The sequence below is a fragment of the Acomys minous genome (assembly GCF_964271855.1).
Source record: "Acomys minous genome assembly, chromosome: 4".
Lineage (NCBI taxonomy): Eukaryota > Metazoa > Chordata > Mammalia > Rodentia > Muridae > Acomys > Acomys minous.
In genome coordinates this window covers 34,811,002-34,836,352 of record NC_140486.1, presented here as the reverse complement: position 1 = coordinate 34,836,352, position 25,351 = coordinate 34,811,002, and the positions used below count along the sequence as shown (strand labels likewise).

General features: G+C 38.8%; 1 protein-coding gene across 2 annotated transcripts in view; it reads right to left on the bottom strand.

The window, feature by feature from the left end:
- LOC311596188 (uncharacterized protein) overlaps positions 1-25,351 on the bottom strand; it is a gene marked incomplete at its 5' end in the record, with an annotated part of 58,119 nt that overhangs the window by 31,969 nt on the left and 799 nt on the right. For both annotated transcript variants that reach the window (XM_084779418.1, XM_084779419.1), the window contains 2 exons: positions 1,912-1,965; positions 12,977-13,065. In XM_084779418.1, the coding sequence (XP_084635544.1) occupies positions 1,912-1,965; positions 12,977-13,065 (143 nt within the window). The remainder of the gene's footprint in view (positions 1-1,911; positions 1,966-12,976; positions 13,066-25,351) is intronic.

Genomic DNA, 25,351 nt, shown 5'->3' with positions numbered 1-25,351 from the left:
TTCCCTCTCTAAATGTTATTGTGAGGTTTCTGTAAATTGACACTGTTACTATCTCCTAGGAAACCACCAAAAGTTGATCCGAAAGATATAGTTACAAAAATATTAAGAAGAAAACCATTTCCACTATCTACAGAAAACAGTATACAGTCAGACTTCTGCATCTTAGGATCCTACATTTAAACATCAACCAAACATGGATTAAAATTTTCAAGACAAAAAAAAAATGGTTTACCCTGTCTTGGCAGAGTTTGGCCATCCACTCTGCCTGCATCTAAACTTGCCCATTTTTACACAGAATTGTGGCTGTGCCAAAAACGAGGACATTTTTCCCAGTGACTGGTTTGCCACATTTGAAGCCAACTCCTTACGGGGGTTCTTTGAAGCTTGTCTTCTTCTTTGAGGAAGGCTGGGTGTTGCCAGGAGTTAACTTGTCTTGTTGTCAAATAATCTTTAGAATAATAAAAACATCTTTAAATGCCATATTCTGTAGATCTCTTAGGTTTTTGAAAACCTTATATAACTATTTTACCTCATATACCTATAGAACCGTATCTATCTATTAGACCAAGTCCTCAATAGTTCCTGTCTTGCAAATATGTCTGTCAGAGATATTGAGTGAGAAGGATGAAGATGGTGCTCCAATGTTATACAGAGTATTGGGTGACTGTTCATGAAGTAAACTGTCTCAGTCATTTTTCATTTTGGAAGCTGATAACCTGAACTCCGTGTTCACTCAAGTACTTAAGTTTTATCCTTCTGAAGTCTCTGATGCATTTGAAGACCAGATAGTTTAGTCTGTCAATTAAGCTTAGTAGGTTAGGGGTTAAGATGTTTTTAGATCAAGACACATGTTTTAAGTTAATAGAGATGAGATATGATAGATATTAATCTCCATTCAGAAATTTAGACCCAACAAGATAGGAAAGATGTTTACTTCAAGTTTGCCAAATACAAATAGGCAAATCACTATGAATGTAACATTTATATAATTCCTGATTGTCTCATGGTTCTTCCTGCTGCATGTAGTTTATTTTACACATGTGAAATAATATAAATATATGTGTTAAAAAGAAACATAATAAAAAGTTAATAAAATTAGAATAGTAAAAAATGGTTTTATGAACCATCTCTTTGCTTTATATTATACCCTACATAGTACAATACAAGCACCAATAATATTCTATTTACATGTTTTATGTTCTATATTACACATAAGCATCTATAGTTTTTGTATCAAAAGGGGGCCCAATCTCCTGTGGATAACAAGGGATAGGTATGTGGCCTGCTTACCAAGATCGTCAATGACTTTATTAATGTGAGAAATAATGTTGTCTGGGTAAAACTGGAGAATCAAAATGAGACCATAAATTGTCTCTTTTAATTACTCTCTTCTCTCTAGTTAGGAAAACTCAAATATTAAGGCATCCAGAGCACTACAAAAGCTTACTCTCTAAAGATTTGTAGTTAAGAAAATGGCCTTATCTTGCCCAAGTTTCAGTGCAACTCTCTAAAAAAAAAAAAAAAAGTACTCTGGGAACAAGAAAGGCCTAATCTCTCCTTTGAATCCTATAGATGTGAGATGCCTTGTCATGGATGATGGTTCTGTTGGTCTCAGGGGATTTCTGGACTCTTGGTTGTAGCTTTCCATATTCTAGAAGAATTAACCTGGAGAACTCCACACTTCCCTCACAATGTTCTGTAATACTACTTCACAAGCAACACCGTGTTTTGTAAGATCAACGGACCTTTAACTGCATATATTAAAGCTGATAAAACTCATTCAAAAACCAGGTGATTCATCTCTCTCACCTCCAGCACCCCATACACACAAGAAAATTATGTCTTAATAAAATGACAAAATATGCCAGACTATATGTACTATTTCGGAAACAGTGCCAGAGTTCTGCCTACCTCTGTCTCCCATAGACGTGGATTTGACACCTCACTGTTCTCACCATTCTTTTTCTACAAAAAGAAAAAAGAATAGGTCCACTGGGGTTGACTAGGGAAGGAAGCAGCTTATAGCTTTGAAACATAAACTTGGGTTATTGTAATTTCATGTTACATAAAGAAATGTAGCCATTTATTCTAGTTTTGTTTTGTTTTGTTTTTTAGCAAGACCATTCCCTGTGACTTTTCCAGGTCATTCAGGAGAAAGGAAGATTAGGAATATGTTTCACAATCTTCCAGCTTCCTAAAGAACAGGAGAAGCATCCTCTGGTGCCACTGCAAGCCTGATTAGCCTGGTTAGGAAGGGCTTCTCCAAGTGAGTAAAAGATTCATGCTCTGCATGATGCTTCCCTTTGCTCAGCAAGCCTGACATTTCAAGGCTTTGTTGCAAACTAACAATCATAACAGCACTGAACTGATTCTGAGAAATTTTACACAATACACAGAATATGCTATGGAAAAAAAAGAAAAGAAAAGAAAATGATAGGTTTGCTGATGTATGAACTGTAACAAATCCCCCTGTATGAGAGTCACAAGGAAGTAGTGACTTGAGACAAGTTCAGGCACTTGTCAAATATTAGCTACTAAACTACCTTTTACTACAAAAATGTATGGTGGTCTTTAATAATAAAACCAAGCATATTGGTTTACTCTACCTTTTATTTCAATGGCCCATGTCCTTTAGAGCCAAAGATATTTAAATTTCTCCATTTATAAAATTAAAGCGAGTTGTCTCCTGTGCCAATATGTTCCAGGCTCTTCCTCACTTTTTCTTCTAAGTGATTTAGTGTCTCTGGTTTTATGTTGAGGTCTTTAATCCACTTGGATTTGAGTTTTGTACAAGGTGACAAATATGGGTCCAGTTGCATTTTTTTACACATAGACATCCAGTTAGACCAGCACCATTTGTTGAAGATGCTATCCCTTTTCCATCGAATGGATTTGGCTTCTTTGTCAAAAATCAAATGCCCATATGTGTGTGGATTCATATCTGGGTCTTCGATTCGATTCCACTGATCAACCGGCCTGTTGCTGTGCCAGTACCATGCTGTTTTAATTACTATTGCTTTATAGTACAGTTTGAGATCAGGTATGGAGACTCCTCCAGAGCACCTTTTATTGTACAAGATTGTTTTAGCTATTCTGGGTTTTTTTGTTTTTCCATATGAAGTTCAGAATTGAACTTTCAATGTCTTTAAAAAATTGTGTAGGTATTTTGATAAGGATTGCATTGAATCTGTAGATTGCTTTTGGTAGGATGGCCATTTTTATTATGTTAATTCTCCCTATCCATGAGCAAGGTAGATCCTTTCATCTTCTCATGTCATCTTCAATCTCTTTCTTTAGGGTTTTGAAGTATTAGTTTTAGTATAGCAAACAAAACCTACAGGCACTGGAAAGAATAGCTGTGGTATGGGCAGGCTACTTTGCCCAGATAAACCATCAAAATCACCATTCATCACCCAGGATCCAAGTCTAGATTAATCTATTTATGGAAATTGGGGAAAGGTAGCAAGCATATTTACATCACTATTTTCCCACATATTGAGTAAAACTTCTTTGTATTACTAATATATGTTTAAATATGGGGTCTATTTTTCTCATAAATCTGGCAGATGTTGCCCAGATATAAAGAATATTACAAGCCGGGCGTGGTGGCGCACGCCTTTAATCCCAGCACTCGGGAGGCAGAGGCAGGCGGATCACTGTGAGTTCAAGGCCAGCCTGGTCTACAAAGCGAGTCCAGGAAAGCTAGGGCTACACAGAGAAACCCTGTCTCAAAAAACCAAAAAAAAAAAAAAAAAAGAATATTACAATAGGACTTTTACAGTGAAACATGCTGTAAGGGCCCCCCATGGAGATGATCATAATCAGTTCTCATAACTGTGCATACTGAACAATGCACATAAGCATTAGGAATGCCTCAATCCCTCTACTATTTTGTTTGGGAACAGAGTGAACTTATATAAAATGCTCATTTATTTTAAATGAAACCTAAATAGAATATAGTTAGAAATATATCCTTATGTGATGTATTTACCTTAAGAAATAATAGGCATGGATCCACTGAAGCAATGTATGTATAGGGGTTAAACAGTTCTCATTTAGTATTTATATACTAATACAGAACATTCTTCTAAAAATAGATTTAATACATTATTTTTAATTTTAATTCAAAATTGGGCAGCGTTCTTAACTTGAATGTAAATACTGCCTGAAGTTTAGGATTTAGCTATGTTATAAAATACGACCCTTCTATGATTTTCAAATATATTATTTCATATCTTTTCAAGATGGTAATAGCATGCAATATAAATTCAGAAGCTACATGGAAGTTGCTCAGATTCATGTTGTCTTTAGTAAGAAAGTGTTTAAAAATTATAATCATAAAAGTATATTGATACAAACATATTAGAAATGCATCACTATGTAATTAAATTAGCAGGAAAAAATTCTCCCTGAGCGTCTGTGACTAAGGATTGAAGACGTTGCCTGGCCCACCTGATCTGGTTCCGTCTGTTTTGGAAGTGCAGTCAACTGTCACTTGAGGTTGTGTTCTCATTAGACTGGCTGAGGAAGGAGGGATTGTCAAGGAGATGTGTGGCAGTTGGTAAGCCTTTGAAGGCCTAAATCCAAGCTCACTTGTCTAGTCCTCTCCACAGGTCAGGCAACGACACAGCGACTGGTTTTTCCCTTCACAGTACATGATCCAAGAAGGAGCTTGACATTCCATAGCCTTTCCCAGCTTCTGTCTGTGAGCAGCCAGAGAATCCAGTTCATGTTCCAGGCAGGAGGTTCTCAGGGGTGTGGATGCAGGGTGACCATAACTAGGTGCTTTCACACCCATTAGTAAGACTGTTTTAGAAATACACCTTTCTGTGGCCATTTTGCTTAATCCATCACTTTTTAATACTTGATATGCACACAGTTCAAATGGTCTGTGTCAATGTGGCATCTGGCTAACTTGTTTCCATGAAGGTTTCTATAAGCAGACGTGTGTATACTCTGCCTCATTCCTCTGCTGTGGTTGATTTTGTCAATTTGACACAATCTTAAAGATCACCTGGGAAGAGAGTCTCAGTGATGAGTTATGACAGTTGGGTTGGCCCATAGGCACTTCTATAGAAAATTATCTTGGTTAAGTTTATTGGTGTGGGAAAAGCCAGCCCACTGTGGGCAGCACCATTCCCTGGGTTTGTGTCCTGCAGTATGTGAAGGTAGTGAATGTGAGCTGGCCACCAGGCATTCATTTTCTCACTGCTCTGGACCATGACTGTGAATAGTTGTTTGAAGTTCTAGAACGTACTATAGCCTGGAATTGTGCCCTTTCTCCCCCTACAAAGCTTGTATGAGAGTTTTTAATCAAAGCAACAAGAAATGAAACCACAACCACTACCACACTACTTTAGCACAGGATGACTTGTTTGTATTTTACAGGCCTACAACTAGAGAGGAATTTGAATAAGGACAACTCTGTGTTGCGTCTCACCTATGATAGCTTGGATGAGATTCTGGACTTTTGAGTTTATGCTAAAATTAGTTAAACCATCGTGATATATTAGGACAGACTGACTGGGACATGAAGCCAGGATCTAGGAGCATAGTAAAGTGATTTTAACATTTGCTCGCTCTTAAATTGTTGCTGAAATTTCATTGTCATTTTGTCACATTAGCTTGCAGGCCTTTTAAGAGGTTTTTGGTCACTGAGCTCCAATTTTTATGAATGAACTAGTAGCATTATTATAAGATGAGTTATCCTCCTCATGCTAGCTATATTAGCTACTTTTCTTGTTGCTAGATAAAATTCTCCAAGTAAAAATGCTCAATGGAAATGCGTTATTTTCTGACCATTCAAAGGGAAATTGAGGAAACAGGGCTTGAGGCAGCTGGTCACATGGAGTCTACCGTCAGGAAGCAGAGTGTGGCGACTGCTCAGGCTTGCCTGCTTTCTCCCACGTGAGCTCTGACAGCCACCCCAAGTGCATTTCCCAGGTGATCGCAGATCTCGCCGAGCTGACAACTGAGGCTCGACATCTTTCTTGTTGGTTGGTTGGTTGGTTGGTTGGTTGGTTGATTGGTTTTCCAGCTCTTGTTCTGCTCTGCCTTTCTGATGCAGGGTGAAGGCTGGTGCCAGATGCTGTCACCTTGCTACTGAACTTCAAGATGACAGCACCATCATGTTTCTCATAACCACTTGTTCTGTGATAATTCTCACAGTAGCACAAATGAACCCAGGAAACAGCATTGGCTGAAACAGACAACATTAGAAAGTTAAGAGCTCGTAAACTCCAAGGAGGCATCTGGAAATTAGGGATTTTATCAAAAGCTTCAAAAAATCTCAGAGCTGTGATCTCGATTGATTATAAATTATAACCTAATGCACTTTCAGCAATCTTTGTGCTTGGTTATAGCTCAGGTAAATACTTTATCTCTTATAGAAATCCAGAGAAATAGAATACATCTGTAACATACTTTAGGACACACTCATCCTGACATGTACTTCCTGCTTTGTGCTACAAATACAGTAAAGGTTCTATGGACAGAAGCCTTGACCCGGGAGTAACATGTGCCTTATTAGCCCTTACCAAAGACAAGTCCGTAAAATCCACTTTATGTGAAGAAGAAAAGTTTACACTTAAAAAAATAAACTGAGTGAAAGAGGAAGCTATAACTTTGTATGTATAAAGATATTTAATGGGTAACAAGGAGCGGCTTCAAAACACCCTGCATATACTATCTCAAAATGACTCCATATTTCATTTATTTCTGTGCTCTTTCCAGTAGGCATGCTTGAGTGAGGATCATCAATTTGGTGAGTGAAAGTTTGATAACGCCATTTCCTATATCACCAAGATACAGCCACACTTTTGCTTTGGGCTTATAATTAAATGAACCACAAAACTCTCATTTATTAAAATTCATTGCATAGTTTTCAAGAAAAAATGTATTCATGCTCAAAGGCAGCAAGAAGCTGTTATAAATGTTATTGAACTGAAATATGTATTATTTTTACCCTCCCAAAAAAACAGTAGGTGTAAGTAAAATCTATATTTTCTCCACTACATTACAAGTCATGTCTAAGGGGACCAAGTTAATAATAAAGCTAATGGAAAATATTTTTGTTAGTGTGTGGTAATAAAATATGAATAACATTTTTAAATGTAGTTTTACATCAAAATGATTGCAATACCTGTGAGAATACACTCGCCTTAGATTCTTTCTTTTAATATATTTTAATAATTTATTCTTATTATATCTCAATGGTTATCTCCTCCCTTGTATCCTCCCATTCCTCCCTCCCTCCCATTTTCCCCTTACTCCCCTCCCCTATGACTGTGACTGAGAGGGACTTCCTCCCCCTGTATATGCTCATAGGGTATCAAGTTTCTTCTTGGTAGCCTGCTATCCTTCCTCTGAGTGCCACCAGGCCTCCCCATCCAGAGGATGTGGTCAAATATGGGACACCAGAGTTCATGTGAAAGTCAGTCCCACTCTCCACTCAACTGTAGAGAATGTCCTCCTATCCATTGCCTAGATCTGGGTCGGGGTTTGATGTTTACTGCATGTTTATTCCTTGGTTGGTGCCATAGTTTAAGCAGGACCCCTGGGCCCAGATCAGGCTGTCATAATGTTCTTCTTGTAGGTTCCTAGGACCCTATGGATCATTCTATTTCCCCATTCTCCCATTCTTCTCTCACCTAGAGCCCCAATAGGATGTCCTCCCCTCTGTCCCACTTTCCTGGTAAGAGAAGGCTTTCATGGGACATGCTCCTTGGGCTAGTGTCCAGATATAAGTGAGTATATACCATTTGACTCTTTCTGCTTCTGGGTTAACTCACTCATTATGATCATTTCTAGTTCAATCCATTTGTCCACAAATTTCGGGAATTCCTTGCTTTTAATAGCTGAGTAGTATTCCATAGTGTAAATGTACCACAGTTTCTTTATCCATTTTTCTACTGAGGGACACTTAGGCTATTTCCATGTTCTGGCTATTATGGACAAGGCTGCTAAGAACATGGTTGAGCAAATGTTCTTGTTGTGTGCTGGAGCATCTTCTGGGTATATTCCAAAGACCCAGATATGAATCCACACACATATGGTCAGTTGATTTTTGACAAGGAAGCCAAATCTATTCAATGGAAAAAGAATAGCATATTCAACAAATGGTGCTGGTATAACTGGATGTCTACATGTAGAAAAATGCAATTGGACCCATATTTGTCACCATGCACAAAACTCAAGTCCAAGTGGATCAAAGACCTCAACATAAAACCAAAGACACTAAACCAAATAGAATAAAAAGTGAGGAAGATCCTGGAACACATTGGCACAGGAGACAATTTCCTGAACAGAACACCAACAGCCCAGGTCTTAATGTCAACAATTAATAAATGGGCCCTCATGAGGCTGAGAAGCTTCTGTAAGGCAGGAGACACTGTCAACAGAACAAAGGACAGCCTACAGACTGTCCCAATTGAGAAATGGGACTCAGAACTAAACAGAGAATTCTCAACAGAAGAATATTGAATGGCTGGAAAACACTTAAAGAAATGCTCAACCTCCTTAGTCATCAGGGAAGTGCAAATCAAAACAACTTGGAGATTCCATCTTACACCCATCAGAATGGCTAAGATAAAAAAATTCAAGTGACATCACATGCTGGTGAGGATATGGAGAGAGAGGAACACTCCTTCACTGCTGGTGGGAATGCAAACTAATACAGCCACTTTGGAAATCTATCTGGCACTATCTCAGAAAACTTGGAATAAGGCTTCCTCAAGACCCAGCTATTCCACTCCTTGTACCCCATTTTTAATTGGGTCATTTGGCTAGTTGGTGTGTAATTTCTTGAGATCTTTACATAATTTGGATATCAGCCCTCTGCCAGATGCAGGGTTAGTGAAGATCTTTTCCCATTCTTTAGACTGCCATTTTGTCCGTTTGACAGTGTCCTTTGTCTTACAGAACCTTTTCAGTTACATGAGGTCCCAAAATCTGCTACCTCTTGCTCTTAGAGCCTGAGCTATTGGTGTTCTGTTCAGGAAGTTGTCTCCTGTGCCAATGCATTCAAGGCTATTCCGAACTTTTTCTTCTACCAGATTTAGTGTATTGGGTTGTATGTTGATGTCTTTGATCCACTTGGATTTGAGTTTTGGGTAGGGTGATAAATATGTATCTATCTGCATTCTTCTACATGCAGAATTCCAGTTAGACCAGCACCATTTGTTGAAGAAGTTCTCCTTTTCCATTGTATAATATTGGAGTCTTTGTCAAAAAGCAAGTGTTAATACGACCATGGGTTTACTTCTGGGATTTTGATTCTATTCCACTGATCCACCAGTTTGTTTTGATGTCAGTACCATGCCGTTTTTATTGCTATTGCTTTGTAGTACAGCTTGGGATCAGGGACCCTGATACATCCAGAAGTTCTTTTATTGTACAGGAGTGTTTTGGCTAACCTGGATTTTGTTTGTTTGTTTGTTTGTTTGTTTCTCCATATGATGTTGAAAATTGTTATTTCAAGACTGTAAGAAATTTTGTTGGAATTTTTATTGAAATTGCACTGAATCTGTAGATTGCTTTTCATAAAATGGCCATTTTTGCTACATTATTCCTACCAATCAAAAAACATGGAAGATCTTTCCATATTCTGATAGCTTCTTAAGTTTCTTTCTTCAGAGACTTGAAGTTCTTGTTACAGATACTTTGTTAGAGTTGCTTTGTTAGAGTTATACTTGTCATGACCCCTCCAGTGGAGTCTGTATGACAAATACTACACAAACCCAAGGCAAAGACCCCCCCCCAACAGGGAGGGCCTCCTGGAATGGCTCTGATGTTCCTGCCAGGAGTAACTGATTAAAACTTTCTTGTTTTGGAACATTCTGACTGTTTTCTCTTTCTGGCATGCTTCCTTGTCAGAACATTTCAAACATAACTGTCTTCCTAGGAGACCCCTAACTTGGGACTGCAGCCAAGGGTCATTCAGGCAATTTTACCACCAAGTTCTGTTCCACTTGTTAATAAAACCATTGCTAAGAATTAATCATAGTTTATGATATGACTTACAAATAAAGTGTTTAAGAAAACTCCATATACTGATGGAAGAGCTAAGAAAAAACCTCACAGATGTTTGGTGTAATGAGAAAGCATTGATCTTTGATAAAGAGGGCACATACACTGATACCAATCTAATGATTTAAGAATGATGGTTCAAGATTGATGACAACATTATTACTCTGCACCCTGTGTTTTAAATTATATATGCCTAATTCTTCCTCTGCATGATTATCATTTTTATATAGGAAAGCTACCGACTTAATTTTGTATCCAGCCAATTTGCTGAAGGTGTTTATCAGCTGTAGTAGTTCTCTGGTGGAATTTTGGGGGTCACTTATGCACACTATCATATCATCTGCAAATAGGGATAATTTGACTTCCTCCTTTCCCATTTGGATACCCTTAATCTCTTTTTGTTGTCTTATTGCTCTGGCTAGAACTTCCAGTACACTATACTGAAGAGATATGGGGAGAGTGGGCAGCCTTTCCTTGTTCCAAATTTTAGAGGAATTTCCTAAAGTATCTCACCATTTAATTTGATGTTGGCTATTGGTTTGCTGTATAGAGCCTTTATTATGTTGAGGTATGTGCCTTGTATCCCTGATCTCTCCAAAACTTTAAACATGAATGGTGTTGGATTTTATCAAATGCTTTCTCTGCATCTAAGGAGATGATCCTGTGGTTTTTTTTTTTTTTATTTTCAGTTTGTTTATATGGTGGATTACATTGATGTATTTCCATACATTAAATCATCCTTGCATGCCTGGAATGAAACCTACCTGGTCATGGTGAATAATATATATATGTTATTGTTTTCGTTTTGCGAGCATTTTATTGAGTATTTTTGCGTCAATGTTCATAAGAGAAATTGGTCTGAAGTTCTCTTTTTTTTGTTGGGTCTTTGTTGAGCTTAGGTATCAACATGACTGTCGCCTCATTGAATGAATTTGGTAGAGTTCCATCCATTTCTGTCTTTTGGAGTAGCTTGAAGAGTATCGATATTAGCTCTTCTTTGAAGGTCTGGTAGAATTCTGCACTGGAACCATCTGGCCCTGGGCTTTTTTTGTTGGGAGACTATCAGTGATTGCTTCAATTTCTATAGGAGAAATAGGACTATTTAATTTGCTTATCAGTTCTTATTCAATTTTGGCAAGTGGAATCGATCATGAAAATTGTCCGCCATTGTTATCCAGGAGCTTTGTATCTGAGACTGAACTGTGAGTGGTGTATCTCGGGGCGGGGCCTTGCCTACATTCCTGGTTACCCGCTTGAGTGGCTGCAGCCCTAGCAGCAGCTCTCCAGGGTGGTCCGTGCTCTCTGCGTGGGCTCTGAGACTCTGTGGGCTCCCAGAAATACACTCTCTGTTCCCACTGGACCTAGTATTGTCCAGATTTTCTGGGTACCACGCCAATCACCTCAGCAGGCGGGACCTTGCCTGCATTCTGGGCTACCCACTTGAGAGGCTGCAGTGTTAGGATATCCTAGGTTAGCTGTAGTAAGATACCTGGGTTCTCGTGGTGACGTTGCCCTGGTCCATGTTGATTGTGTTCTTTTGCTGGCCTTTAGCCATCTGGTTGTCCCTGATGTTGGCAGTCCTCCAATAATATGAGCAGTTGTTGGCCAGAAAATGGTGCACAGGGGAGCAGGTGAAGTTTACTGCTGTTGCGAGTGCTTTAGGGTGACTTAGGCAGGAGATTGGTGGGAGGGGTTTCACCTGATAGTCTTTGATGGAAGAAGACCTCATGGGTTGCAGGCAGAGCTATGGTCTGGGGAATGGAAGCACCGGGGGACCTTTTGGCATATTTATGTCTCCACTTCTTTATTCTCTCCAGAAAGGGGAACACACACTACCTTTCCCCCCCCACTGAGAACATTTATGGCTATCTCTTTTTATTTACACAAGAAGACATGTTGTGCTGATAAGTAGCTCAAGGTGCAGGAGTATTTACCAGACAAACATTCATTTAAAAGTTATAATAAAGAATATATATTATAAAGGAGAAGCTGGCAGTTTTTCCTCCTTCAGAGGGCTCAATTTCCAGCCCCCACATGACAGTCCAGAACCTCTGTAACTCTACTGTTAGAAGATGGGATTCTTCTTCTGTCCTTCAGGGACAGCAGATACATTCATGGCGCAGATCCACAGTTGGAGCAAAACTCATACACATAAAATAAAACTATTTTTAAACATATATTATACAGAAGAGACATAAACATAGTGAGAAAACTCTCATTTTTAATTTTTAGAAATAAAGATAATGTACAATTTTATAAAAATTTTCTGTGACACCTTTTTCTAAATGACTAATTTCTTAAGGTGAGGCTGCTAAAGAATAGATTTTATTAGGTAGCTAGTTAAATAGTAGATGACTTGATGGTCGTTGAGAATGTACTCCTGTCTCATAATCCACAGGCTGTAAAACCAGGAAATGAAACTGCATGGTTCAAGTCATTATGTGAATGTAGAGGTCCTATTGCCCAGTGTCTCTACCAAATGACCTGGAGGCTCAGATTCAAGAGAAGAATTTTACTCAAGTCCAAGCTTGGAACAATAGGCTAGGAACATCTAAAACATAAATTAATTCATTAAAAAGAAGAAAGGAAGAAGGGAGGGAGGGAAGATATAGAGAGGTAGGGAAAGTTAGAAGAAGAAGAAGAAGAGAGAGAGAGAGAGAGAGAGTGAGACAGAGAGACAGAGAGAGGAAGAGAGAGCAGCTCCTCATTTTTCAAAAGGGAAAGATGGCAGAGATTTCATAAGACAATGGGTAGAAGACTCCCATAGTTACCATGGCTCATTGGCCCTGGACATGACCTTTTACCAGCAGACCTTCAAGAAGGAGCATGGTGCTCTATGCTTTCCTGGAAAACTAGCTAAGGGATGACTCAGAAGTTAAGAGTACCTGCTGTTTTTTCAGAGGATGTGGGACTTAATTCCAAGAACCCATCTCAGACCATTCACACCCACCTGTAACTCTAGCTCCAGGGGATCTGGTACCTTCCTTTGGCCTCTGTGGGTAGCCACGCTCAAATGCCTATCCATGGAAAGGCACATGCCTAAAAATAAAATAGAGCTTATCAGCTTCAGCCGCTGCCTTAGTCACTGTTCCGTTGCTGGGAAAAGACTCCATGACTACAACAATTCCTATAAAGTAACACATTTAATTGGGGCTGGCTTACAGTTTCTGAGAGCTAGTCCACCACTGTCATTATTGCCATGTGGGAGCATGGCACCACACAGAAAGACATGCTGCTGGAGAGGATGAGAGCTCTATATCAAGATCTGCAGACAACAGGCAGTTGCACACTGGGCCTGGCTTGAGCTTTTGAAATCCCAAAACCTACACCCAGTGACTCACTTTCTCCAATGAGGCCACACTTATTCAATGAGGCCACACCTCCTATTCTCTCGCAAGTAGCACTGCTCCCTAATGACCATTCTTCTAAATATATGAGCCTGTGGGGGACATTCCTATTCAAAACACCACAAGCCCCAACACCTTTGCTCCTGTCAACAGACTGAATGAAAAGATCAGAGGGACAAATGACAACTACCTTTCTTCAGAATTGACAACCTTGTAAAGATGAGAGAGAACCTCACAATTGTCTCTCCTTAAAATTTAGGATTTTATGAGTAACAGTGGCTACAGCCTAGACAAAGGGGAAGAAGATAGAGGCATGGGGCTTTTGTTGATATCCTTGAAAGAAAATCTATTTCTTGCTGGTAAAGCCTGGCTATTTTTATGAATTCATTTTTATTCTATCATCTGTCTTCTTTCTAAAGTGTTCTGTTACATGAATAATGGTCAAAAGAATGAGACCTGAGTTGTGTCTCTGACCCTGAATAGAAACATGACATTCTGAACTTCTGAAATGCCCATGAGGTCACAAGATTACTATCTAGAAGGAGGCTGCAATAGCATTCTTCTGTGAAAAAAAAAAAAAACTAACTAAATGGGCCTCAGCAAGAAAGTGCCTCTCAGGAAAGCTATCTGTCCCAGAAACTTTAGAAATAGTTAAAAACAAAAAACTCTGCAGTAAGTGCACCTAATCACAGTGGTCTCTCTAGTTGTAGTCTACCCCAACTCCTGGACAGTAAGTTTATCTGCAATGGTCCCTCTGGCCAGCACCAAATCTCACTCTTGGGGGTCTTCTGCATTACCTTGTAACAAACGCCGCCTGTCTGCCTTCCTTGTTACATGAGTAACTATGTGAGAATCAGATGAAGTCACTTGTGTCTCCACAATGAACAGTGATACCTTTATAAAGTTCAGGGTTCCAGTGGCAACAATTTGAAAGATACTTCAGGGGCTGGAGAGATGGCTCAGTGGTTAAGAGCACTGACTGCTCTTCCAAAGGTCATGAGTTCAATTCCCAGCAACCACATGGTGGCTCACAACCATCTCTTCCTGCCTGCAAGCAGAATACTGTATACATAATAAATAAACAAATTTTTTAAAAAAGAAAGATACTTCATTTTCCTTGAGAGCCCTGCCTTAGAAAGTCTTCTTTATTCCTGTCTTAATAACCAAGATTGACTTTGAAACCATGCATCATAGAATAAATCTATATGGATGCCTATATAGAATAGAGTGACTATTAATGGTTAAGAGATTGCAGAAGCCAGAAAATAATGGAAACTGACAGAAATTCAAAGACATTTGTGCTAAGTGAGATAACCAACCAGAGCCCCTGAGAGAGCCAGCTTCTGTAGGCTACAAGGTCGAAGTTGAACTGTAGAGTTCATCTAAGGAAGTGAATGGGCAAGACATGGCCTAGACAAATGAGTGATGGGGAAAGGTGGGGAGTTGGACCACATAGATGAACACGAGAATATGCATATGGAAATCCAAATAGGCCATGTGAGTAGCAAAAACTGAGCGGAGACAAAATTCCTTAGAGAGTTCAGAGTTATTTCCTGGTCAGTCCTTGGATCCAATCAGAAAGGATTACTGTGTTTTGTGTCCACTCCTTACGGTGTCCAGAAAAGGTAGTTATAGCCTTTCCTTGGTCTTGTGTGTCACTAGTAAGTTCTCAGTTCTGATTTTTCTGATACTTTTTTTACATATTCCATAAGCACCTTGATAATTTATAAGGTTGCATCATTTCTAACCTCAGAAACAAGTAATTTATCAGTCTTTGCATGTGAACGATATCAAAAAGATTCATCCAATATCTTCTCTTGCAGAGTCATGCTTAATATTTAAAATAGAATCAAAAGCTGCCTTTAAGATGGAGTCTTTCTGGGCAAGCCACAATTTGAAAATATACATAGTATTGAGTAACTTAGGCCAGGGCACAGCAAGATCTCAACACGATGACCTATAATCATTTACTCTGAATTCTGTTGACATAGATCAGAAGGCCAGAGAGCAGTAGAAAAGCCAGGGAGAGAGCCTCATAATAAATTTGACCATGTCCCCTGGAGGGGGAGACCTGGTGGCACTCAGAGGAAGGAAGAGACTTGATACCCTATGAACATATACAGGAGGAGGTAATCCCTCTCAGGAACAGTCATAGGGGAGGGGAATAAGGGGAAAATGGGAGGGAGGGAAGAATGGGAGGATACAAGGGATGGGATAACCATTGAGATGTAACAAGAATAAATTAATAAAGGAGAAAAAAATAAAAAATTATTCACTTTAAAAAATAAAAAATAATTTTAAAAAATATAAAAAAATAAATTTTAGATAGTATTGTTGTAAATCGTGGTTCTATAAAATAGTAGATAATTTTAGATGCATCCTCTGCAATTTGTAAAGAGTAAACTTCAGTACATTAATTCTACTGAGCCCTGTTTTGTAGTAACTCTGAGAGAATGGTCCTAAGCAGAATTCTGTAGTATTTAACATACACACAACATCTGGAGACTATAACTTTCCTCCTTTATGGCCACTGGAAAAAATTGTGCTTATATTTAAATGAATCACTATGTCTTTTTAAAATATATTTTATTAATTTATTCATATTACATATCAATTGTTGAATCATTATATCTTATTTCAAAGTGTAAAAAATTGGTACACATAATGAGATTAAATACTAAGTCATTGTTAAAATATTTTAATGATATAAAATCTATCATGGTCCCTGAAACAAATTAAAAAGACTTCCATATTTACTTATGAGCTAATATTGAAGTAACTAAGGTATAGCAGAAAAATACCTATATCCACAAACGGTCATCTGTTTCTTAATGAGCTCTAACCCATGAGCTGAGAGAGCCTCATGTTGTCACATGGCCAGCAATGACAACTCACACTTTCTGTGAAAGCCGCATCCCTGCCAAGTCCTAGCACTTAGACATCTATCTCTGGCTGATATTAAGGCCAATCCATGTATGTTTATGAATTTTCTTATATCATGAAATCTGATGGTACTACATCATGTGGAGTCTGCTTAAATCCAACATACCTCAAATACCAGGTCAATGCAGGTGACAAAATTTTATTGTAATCAAGACACTACTAAGTGATCAGTACAGACTCAAAAGCTGAACTGAGACCCTGAAGGGACACTGTGCAGCCTATTTAAAAGATGAAACCATCAAGCAAGGAGGGGGAGCAGGGTGGGCTGTAGCATTGTCCAATTATATTTTGGCATAAGAGCGTGAGCAGGCGAATTTCCATCCATCAGGATAGGAGTTGGTTCCTGGGCCTGAGAACATGAACTTAGTTTGACCCTGCCAGCAAGATGGAGAAGTTGTCCTTGGGATGGCTGGACTCAGACAATTGTCTCCTTACAAGTTGTTCCTGAGATGCCTGGACTCACACAACTATTTCATTACAACAGAAACTGTTCAGCTATTGAGAAGTCCCTTGCTCTCCTAGGACCTGGGACCTTGAACTTAGTTTCTCTCCCTCTAATTAAATAGACTCTCAAAACAAAATGGTAGTACTTAGTACACGTTTCTTTTGTTTGTTCCAAACAACAGAAAGCAAGAACATAGATGCTATGGAATTTTATGGCACAAAAAGAGGACTTTAAGTTTTTTACATCGACTCCAAATCCATTTTCCTCTAAGGTATGGAACAAAACAAAAACAAAAACGGAAAGCCAGAGCACACTGCAAGCAGCTCGGCATGATAGAGAGTGTCCTTTCCTGGTGTGTTAAGTGTTCTAAGCCTCTTCCAAACAGCTCAGCCACTTCTGCTCCATCCAGGCCGCTGGTCTCCTTACAGACTGGTCTTTGCAGCTTGGCTCCTATAGAGCCTTGTTTGCTGCCTGGTTCACCTTAGAGTAACCCCCTTACCTGTGTTTATTTTTTAGGGTGGGGTGGGGGAGGGGGAAGTGAATCTGGTCAGTGTTAGGAACTTCCTGAAGCTCTTTTAAATTGTTTACTTTCTGGTTCCCTGAAGGACGACGTGTTTCAATCTCCGAGGAAACAGCTACACAACACTAAACTCCTCAAAAGTTTTGTCTGTATGCTTCTTTCTAGTCCAAGTGAAAGTTTCCAGTGCTGCTTTTATTCCTGCATATCATTTTCACGTGCCAAACACTATAGCCAAACACTCCCATCCCTACAAAGTAGCCACTCATTCGTCTCCTGAAGCTCTTTTCAGACATTGAGGCAGTACTGAACGCAATGGGTTCACACCTTAAATACAAAGCCAGAATAAGACCAGTCAAAGCAGAAGAGTGAAAAAACACTAGTTACCTTCATCAGGCAAGTAAGTAGTGCACTGGAACCATTTCCAAAACATTTGTTCCCTAAACAAAGGAAGCCTGGGGTTTTACACTGGGAGCCAATACACATGCCTACTACGGTCAGCCCATTCCAAACACAGTTAGCTAAGGAGTACAGTCCTGACCATGCTCAGTTTAAGGTCACAATTCAATGTGAATAGATACAAGACACATTTTGCGGGGTACTCAGCTGGAAGTCATGTAGCTCATACGCAAAGGATTAAAGTAATAGACAAACGCCTCTGGGCATGCGCAACTTGCACTGTAAAGCTTTAGCAGAAAATAGAGGAAAGGCCACTCTGAAGGTGCATGAACACAGGTGTCTTGCCCCTGAAGGTGCCCACCTTGCTTCCTTGTTTATGAACAGGGCTCTCTGTGAGCACAAGTGGCTCTGTCCTAGTATTGTAAGTGCACAGGGACTAAAATCAGCTTCCTTTCTCCTTTCAATGTGCCATTTGCTCTTTATACTTTTTCCGTCACTCTACAACCATTGGCTCTCCTGTGGAAAATAGAATAGAAGAGCATTGGAACCTGGTTGATGTTTATAGTCTATCTTTCAGTGCTACTCCTTTCTTCTTATTGCATCAATTAGTTCGTTTTTAATATCTAAATAATTTTAAGTAACCAAAATTCCTATGTAAATACTGTAGGAGCTTGTGTCTGACATGTTTTTACTATTTTATTTCTTCCCCCCTTTTTGTAAGTCACATTTTTAATTCTTTGAGAATTTCACATATATATTAAAGCAAATCCTCTCTCTAACATTTCCTCCTGTTTCCTCAGGGATTGATGTAAAGTTTAGACTCTAAATGAACTACAAACACTAAGGACCAGACAAACTCCATTTTGAAAAAGAAATTCCATTTTGTGTTAAACCTAGCCAAGTGCTGAACTCAGATTCCAGGAAAAACCACAAACTAGTCTAAACAGAAAAATATTCCCTAGCAACACAATCAGCTTACCTTGGGAAAGTCCAAATATACTCTCTGCTGATCAAGCTGACCAGAAGCTGATCTGGCATATAGCAACAACCAATTAGAAGAAGGCAGGCCTAAGTCCCTAATGCCCCCATGACTGCTTCCGCCAATCTTTTCTATAGATCAACTTTCCCCTACACCTATTACCCAAGCATGAAACACCAAGGCTTGTAACTCCCTGATTGCAGCTTTTCTGCCCAAATGTCATCCAATCATATACTATAAAACCCATTTCTCTTTCTAAAACGTACAAAAACTCCTCTCAATTGAGACTCAGGTCCATTGCCTTGCATCTGCTGTGTCAGCACATAGGAGGTGTAGCCCAGACTCAAACCTGCAATAAAGACTTCCTTGTGAATGCATTTGTACTCAGCTCTTGGGTGGTTTGTCCAGGGAGTTTCTCAAATTTTGGGAATAACAACACTATACCTCTTGGATTTCTATTAGATGAGATCTGACTGTACCCTAGAAAGTTACCCAAGAAAAGAGCTAAAATGAAGATTAGAAGAAAAGGACAGAAAAAACATCTCTCTACAGCTGTGGTTCTCAACCTTCCAAATGCTGGGACCCTGTGACACAGTTTTTATGTTGTGGTGACACATAGCCACAAAATTCTTTCATTGCTTCTTCATAATGTAATTTTGCTACTGCTATGAATTGTATTGTAGATATCTGATGCAGTGCGTGTGATATGTGACCTTTATGAAAGGGTCATTTGACGCCCAAGTGGTCCCAACCCAGAGGTTGAAAACCACTGCTCTAGGATGTTTTCAGCCTTGGCTGTGGCTTTGGCTTTGGCTTTATCAGCTATCTCTGCTTCTCTGAATAACTACCCTTCAACCAATTTTTCTGTCGAAACTAGCTCAGATGTGCTGAACTACCTCTTCTGGGAATAGTTGCAAACATTTGTATAATATCATTTTATTAAGCCTGTTTAGAATTCTTCTAATTAATTTGTGTCACTTGATTTCTAATATTTCCTACAGTAATGGCAATATGATATGAGAACAGGAAATAAGTTAGTGTTAGTATACCTCAAAAGGTCTCCATGGAAATCATATACTGTTAAGGTAAGGGTACCTCTCTCTTCCTCTGGGCTGCATCTAAGAAGAGAGCCTGCAACTCAAGCACAGAGAAACCTACATCTCTCTATGATGTGCTTGGTCAGTTTCCAGTTTGCATGCGTTTGAAAGGCCAGAGTTCTGCCTTTAGTTCAGAACTCCTTATAAGGCATGCCTGTGAAATCAACTGAGGTTGCCCTGGAGAAGACCCATCACCAAAAGACAGCCTGTGGTTGCTCTAGAAGGCAGGGAGAATAACTACTGAAGACATTAATGGTAAAATATTTGCCTTTATTCTTCAGGTCCTTGTTAACTTATTGTGGTTTTATTTACTATTTAATGTCACTGAAAGTGCAAAAGGGTTAACATCTTGAATTATAAACAAGCCTTACCTTTTATTTCTTGATTATGCAATTCAGACAGACTGAAATTACATATAATTCATGCTATGTAACAGACACAGACACACAACAAATATTTCAGCATTAATGGAACAGTGAAAACATGACACAAGAAATATTGAAATATTTTATTTTGCTTTTGAGTAAGAACACATGCTCCCGACGCTCTGCCAATGGCTTACTGCTTATTACGGAAGCACTAAGAAAAGATGGACTGTGTCATTGTCCCAGACTCAAAAGAATCAGGGGTGAATGTCCTCACTCTGTCACCGTTGACTGTACCAATTTATTCTCTACAAATCCCCAAAGGTTCATGATTAAGGCATACTCTAACTACACCCATCGTTCTAGACATGGTATTTTGTCCTAATTGGCTTTCTGTTGCTGTGACAGAACACTGGTCAAAGCAACTTGGTGGAGGAAAGTGTTTACTTTGCTTACGTTTGCATGCCATAGTCCGTAATTGAGGAAAGTCAGGTCAGAAACTCAACAGGAACCGAGAAACAAAATCAGGAAGAAGCCATGATCATGGAGGATGGTTGCTTACTGCCTCATTCTCAGTGTTCTGCCTCAGCCAGCTTTCTTGTATAACCAGGCCTACCTCCCAAGGACGGCACCTCCCATAGAAGGCTTGGCTCTCCCACATCAGTGACCAGTGAAGTAGCCCACAGACATGTCCACAGGCTCAGCTAAAGGAGGTGATTCTTGCACTGAGGTTCCCTTTTCCCAGCTGTGTCAAGTGGACAATAATCAAGGCTAGCCATTACAGCATCACTAATGAAAAAGACCAAGAAGGTGCCTTGATCATGGCCTTGGATTTGAAGTTGGTTTATATCCTATTTCCAATAGCCCTCATGAAGGCGCATCCGAGGCAGCTGACATTCTTCTGAGTCATGATTTTGCTTTCAAAGATATGCTGACTGCTCTGCTCCCAGTCACAATGAATCCAAAGGCACTGGCTTTTTTAACATCTCACTGAGGATTATATTAGAACGTTATTTGGGGTTTAGCTGAGAGTTTTGTAAATAATCAGAAGAGGGCATGAGCTATTTTAGAAATGCGGTGGCTTAATGAATGCAGTAATCGATTCAAAAGTAATGAAGGGATTTCTCACTTTGCACCCCAAAATCAAGTGCACTAAAGCTTCCTTCAAAATTTATACATTGTGCTTTAGAGTTTGGTTCTGCTCAATTTTCAAGCCTCATTCTCTAACACAGAGACAGACAGACAGACAGACAGACAGACAGACAGACAGAGACAGAGATAGGCAGAGAGACAGAGAGAGACAGAGACAGAGAGAGACAGAGACAGAGAGAGAGAGAGAGAGAGAGAGAGAGAGAGAGAGAGAGAGAGAGAGAGAGACCTTCACATTGCAAATGGATCCCAGCTGAGAGCAAACAAACAAAACTTCACTCACTGTGTCCAACCACTTTCTGAGAGATTTGCCAATGATTATACTCAGAGCAACAATATATACAATGAACATATTCCCCCCACAAAAAAAAAGCTCTCTATTATTTTCCATTTAAAACTCTCAAATACATCAATCAAAACTAAGGCATATTTTATCATAAATGAAAGCCCCTGGAAGGAAGCCCAACTTCAAACCACAACCTTTGGCTGATTAAAACTTTTTAGAACGTCAACATTTGTAGAGCATTTGGAATATTACAGGTCCAGAACCTTATTACAACTCATCTTGGGCTGTTTTTAGCCATCTTATTTGCCCACCTTTGTATCAAACCTAACATCCTGAGAATAACAGACAAAGCCTTTTGGACTTTGTTAACTTAACCATAGTTTTCAAGAATCAAAAAGCTGAGTCATCAGATAGCATCTGAGACCTAAAGCTGACATTGTTTGTTTTGTTTCTTTGTCACTTTGCTTTAACCACCTACTTAATGTTTCCACCATTGTGTTTGAAAAGTGTCTTGATTTATGCCTGGCATTGTTCGGTTACTATGAAAACTTCAAAAAACTGCTTCTATATTAGAACATGGAATTTGGGGTAACCTAAATCTGTGTTCCTGAGCCATGGTGACTCATATTTGGCTCTAGAATAAACTATCTCTCTCTCCTCTTTTTTGTGTTTTGGGGCCCACAATAGTCATCAATAAACTTATCTCCATCTTCGATTTGTCATGGAAGCCTTTCAACATGTAATTTCAGAAAACGCCAGAATAATTCTGATTCTATTGTGTAAAATGTTGATTGAAAGAAGTAAAAAAAAAAGCAAGAATCTGTTAGTAGAGGCACAAGTACAAAGGGGTTAGGATGATATTCGTCTGTTCCCCATTATTTCTGACTCTCATCCTCTCTTCAAATTTAAAGGTTATTTCCGAGCTAAGTAAATCCTCAAAACTTTTGCTACTTAAAATAAAATGCTTTGAAGAACAAATATAAAATTTGATCTTATGTACTGGACAAATAAAAGCAGGCATAACCAAAACAACTTACTTCCATACAAGTCTTTAAATTCTCATTGGCCAAGAATGTCAACGCAGATGATAACACCCTATTGGCAATATATGTATAAAGGAGGAAAAAAGTAAACATTGTCTTCCTTTCCAATCTGGCCCAATCAAATTGCAGAGACTTCCTCCGCAGCTTCGCAGAATCTAAATTACAGTATAGACAGCTCCCAGAATAGGTTATACAAGTATATTCAGCTAATCTGACACAATATAGATGAATTTCTATTCCAGCTGGTTTTATGTATTATGCATTCTTAAGGTGCATCAAACACTGTGATAATCCTGGGAAATTTAAAAAGAGGAAAGCACATTCTGCTCCTATGGAAACATGCTTACACACAGTTACACACAAGAATTATAATGCGGTGAATTCTCAGTATAACAAACTGTTTTGACATCCACAAAGTAGTGTTTAACTCTGAATGCTGTTATATAAAATCTTATAAGCAATGCTTATGCTAATACTTGCAGGCATTTTTCCAGATGAGAAAGACTTCACAACGTAGTAAAAGAAAGTTGGGAAGGAGACTGGAAGGCGAGAAGAGGACTGTGAAGCTGCAAAGGCAGCCCCAGAGAAACACACGTTTACGAGGTGCTCCAAGGAGAGAAGAGGCCACTAAATCTAAGAACAAATGTCTGAAGAATAGCAGTGTGCAGTGGTTTCTGTATGTATCTTCTTAAAACAACCTTGATTTTACTATAAATCCTAGAAATCAAAATTTCCATAAAATAAACATAATATCTACCATCCACTCTTTACATCTAATTAGATGGCAAATTTTGTTATTTAAAAAATAAAAAACTTTAAGCAGTTACTGTGCCAAAGTCTCAATGCATCCTATTTGGAGAATAGCCTTGCACTATATCATCTCTTACAGCACTTGTTTTATCTATGCATTTTATTACATGGAAGAAAACACTTAAATAAGTGGCATAAAATTTCCTGAAGCACTAACTAGCAGCAGCAAGCTGGTATTAATATGACTTTGAATAGCCATTTTCATAATCTCTCATTAAAAAAATATATCTCACAATTAGCAAAAGCTTAGAGAAAATAAAAGTAAAATGAGACTAGAAAAGTGAAAACCCATGAGGGATTGCTGGGTAAGTAACCACTGATGTTCTACTAGTTCCTTGATTTTAAGCACCCACTTTTATTTATGGCTCACATTAGGATGCTCACTTGAAAGGAGCGAGATGACTATAAAACTACAAATTTGGCATTCTCATAGAATAAAGTAATTTCCCCACTTTTTATACATGACAATGTTATGTAATATATGTGTTTCTAGTCATCAAAACACATTTCGCATTTATTCACAATAATACTTGCTTACTGAATAATATTAAATAATTCTGGAAATTAAGCAAGAATGTTCAATAAGATCTGTTAGAGAACAATTGAATGTTCATTCTCAGTTAAGTACTATATTAAATGCCCTTTTATTCTCTTATTTATCTGCCTAGTGGACACTAGGAGTATCATAAATTAACAATTGAAGACTCTTACCTAAAATCATCATGTGAATTTGCTTTGTTGAAAAAAAGAAAAGGGATATAAAGAGGTAATGTGTGTATGATATAAAGAGGATCTGAAGAGAAATAGTAGTAAGGCCGTAGATGCAAAAAGTAAAGTATCAAGGCTCCCAAAGCAAAAATAAAAAGTCTTAATCTATAAATGGGCAAAATACTTAACCACATACACCACATACTTCATCAATGATAGATAGACAATTGGCAAAGCAGCACAGGAAAACATGCTGTCATTTCATTATTTCAAGTATACAAATTTGATGCACAAAGAAGTGCTAGCATACACCTATCACAACGACTGAAATGTTTTTAGCTTTGAAGGAACGATGATGCCAAGAGCTAAGTGATAGAAAGTTCCAGGAGGAGCTTGGACCCAACATGGAGGAGAGACGTCATTTTATGAGGATTTTGGGGAAAGCGGTGCAGTTTGTAAACAGTTCACCACACCCTTACCATACTCCCCTGGCCACACGAGTATACCTTTAGTATTTATTTACCCAAGAGAAAAACATCTAAACCCACAAAGACCGCTACAGGAATGTCTATCACAGCTTGATTTTGATAGCCTGAACTGAATCCAGCCAGAGTGTTCATTATCAGATAAGACTAACTGGGTTTTATCTTTATAATGATACACAGCAATGAAAAAGAGACTATAGTATTAGTAGACTCCAGCATGAACAGACTTTATTACTCGGAGTGAAAGAAACTCAGCTTTGTGCTTGGTGTTTTATATTCAGCATATAAGAGTTTAGAAAATACAAACTAACCTATAGAGCGAGGCCAATCCAGTCAGTGGGTATCAGGGATGTGGCCAGGCAGGAAGAGTCACAACTGGGAAGTCCAAAGGGACTCAGAGGTAGGTGACAAATGTTGTCATTATCTGGGTTTAGCTGGTGGTTTCACAGATGTTGAGCTGAAACTGTGATAAATATCTGAAATTTAATATGTGGCAATTATTCCTGGATAAAGCTGTTCAAATATTTATGCACTCCTCTGTGAAGTATCTTCCACCATCATCTTAGTGGGAATCTCGTCCACACTTTAACATGCACTAGATAGGGAAAGAATTGGAGAGGTTTTTTCTATATGTTCATATTCATTTTCTTAATACCCCAAAACAATTTTTAAAAATTCAGTTATGATTAGCTGGTCTTCATTAAGGAGAGTAGTAATTCGTGCCTGTAGTCTCGGCTCTCCAGAGGTGGGAG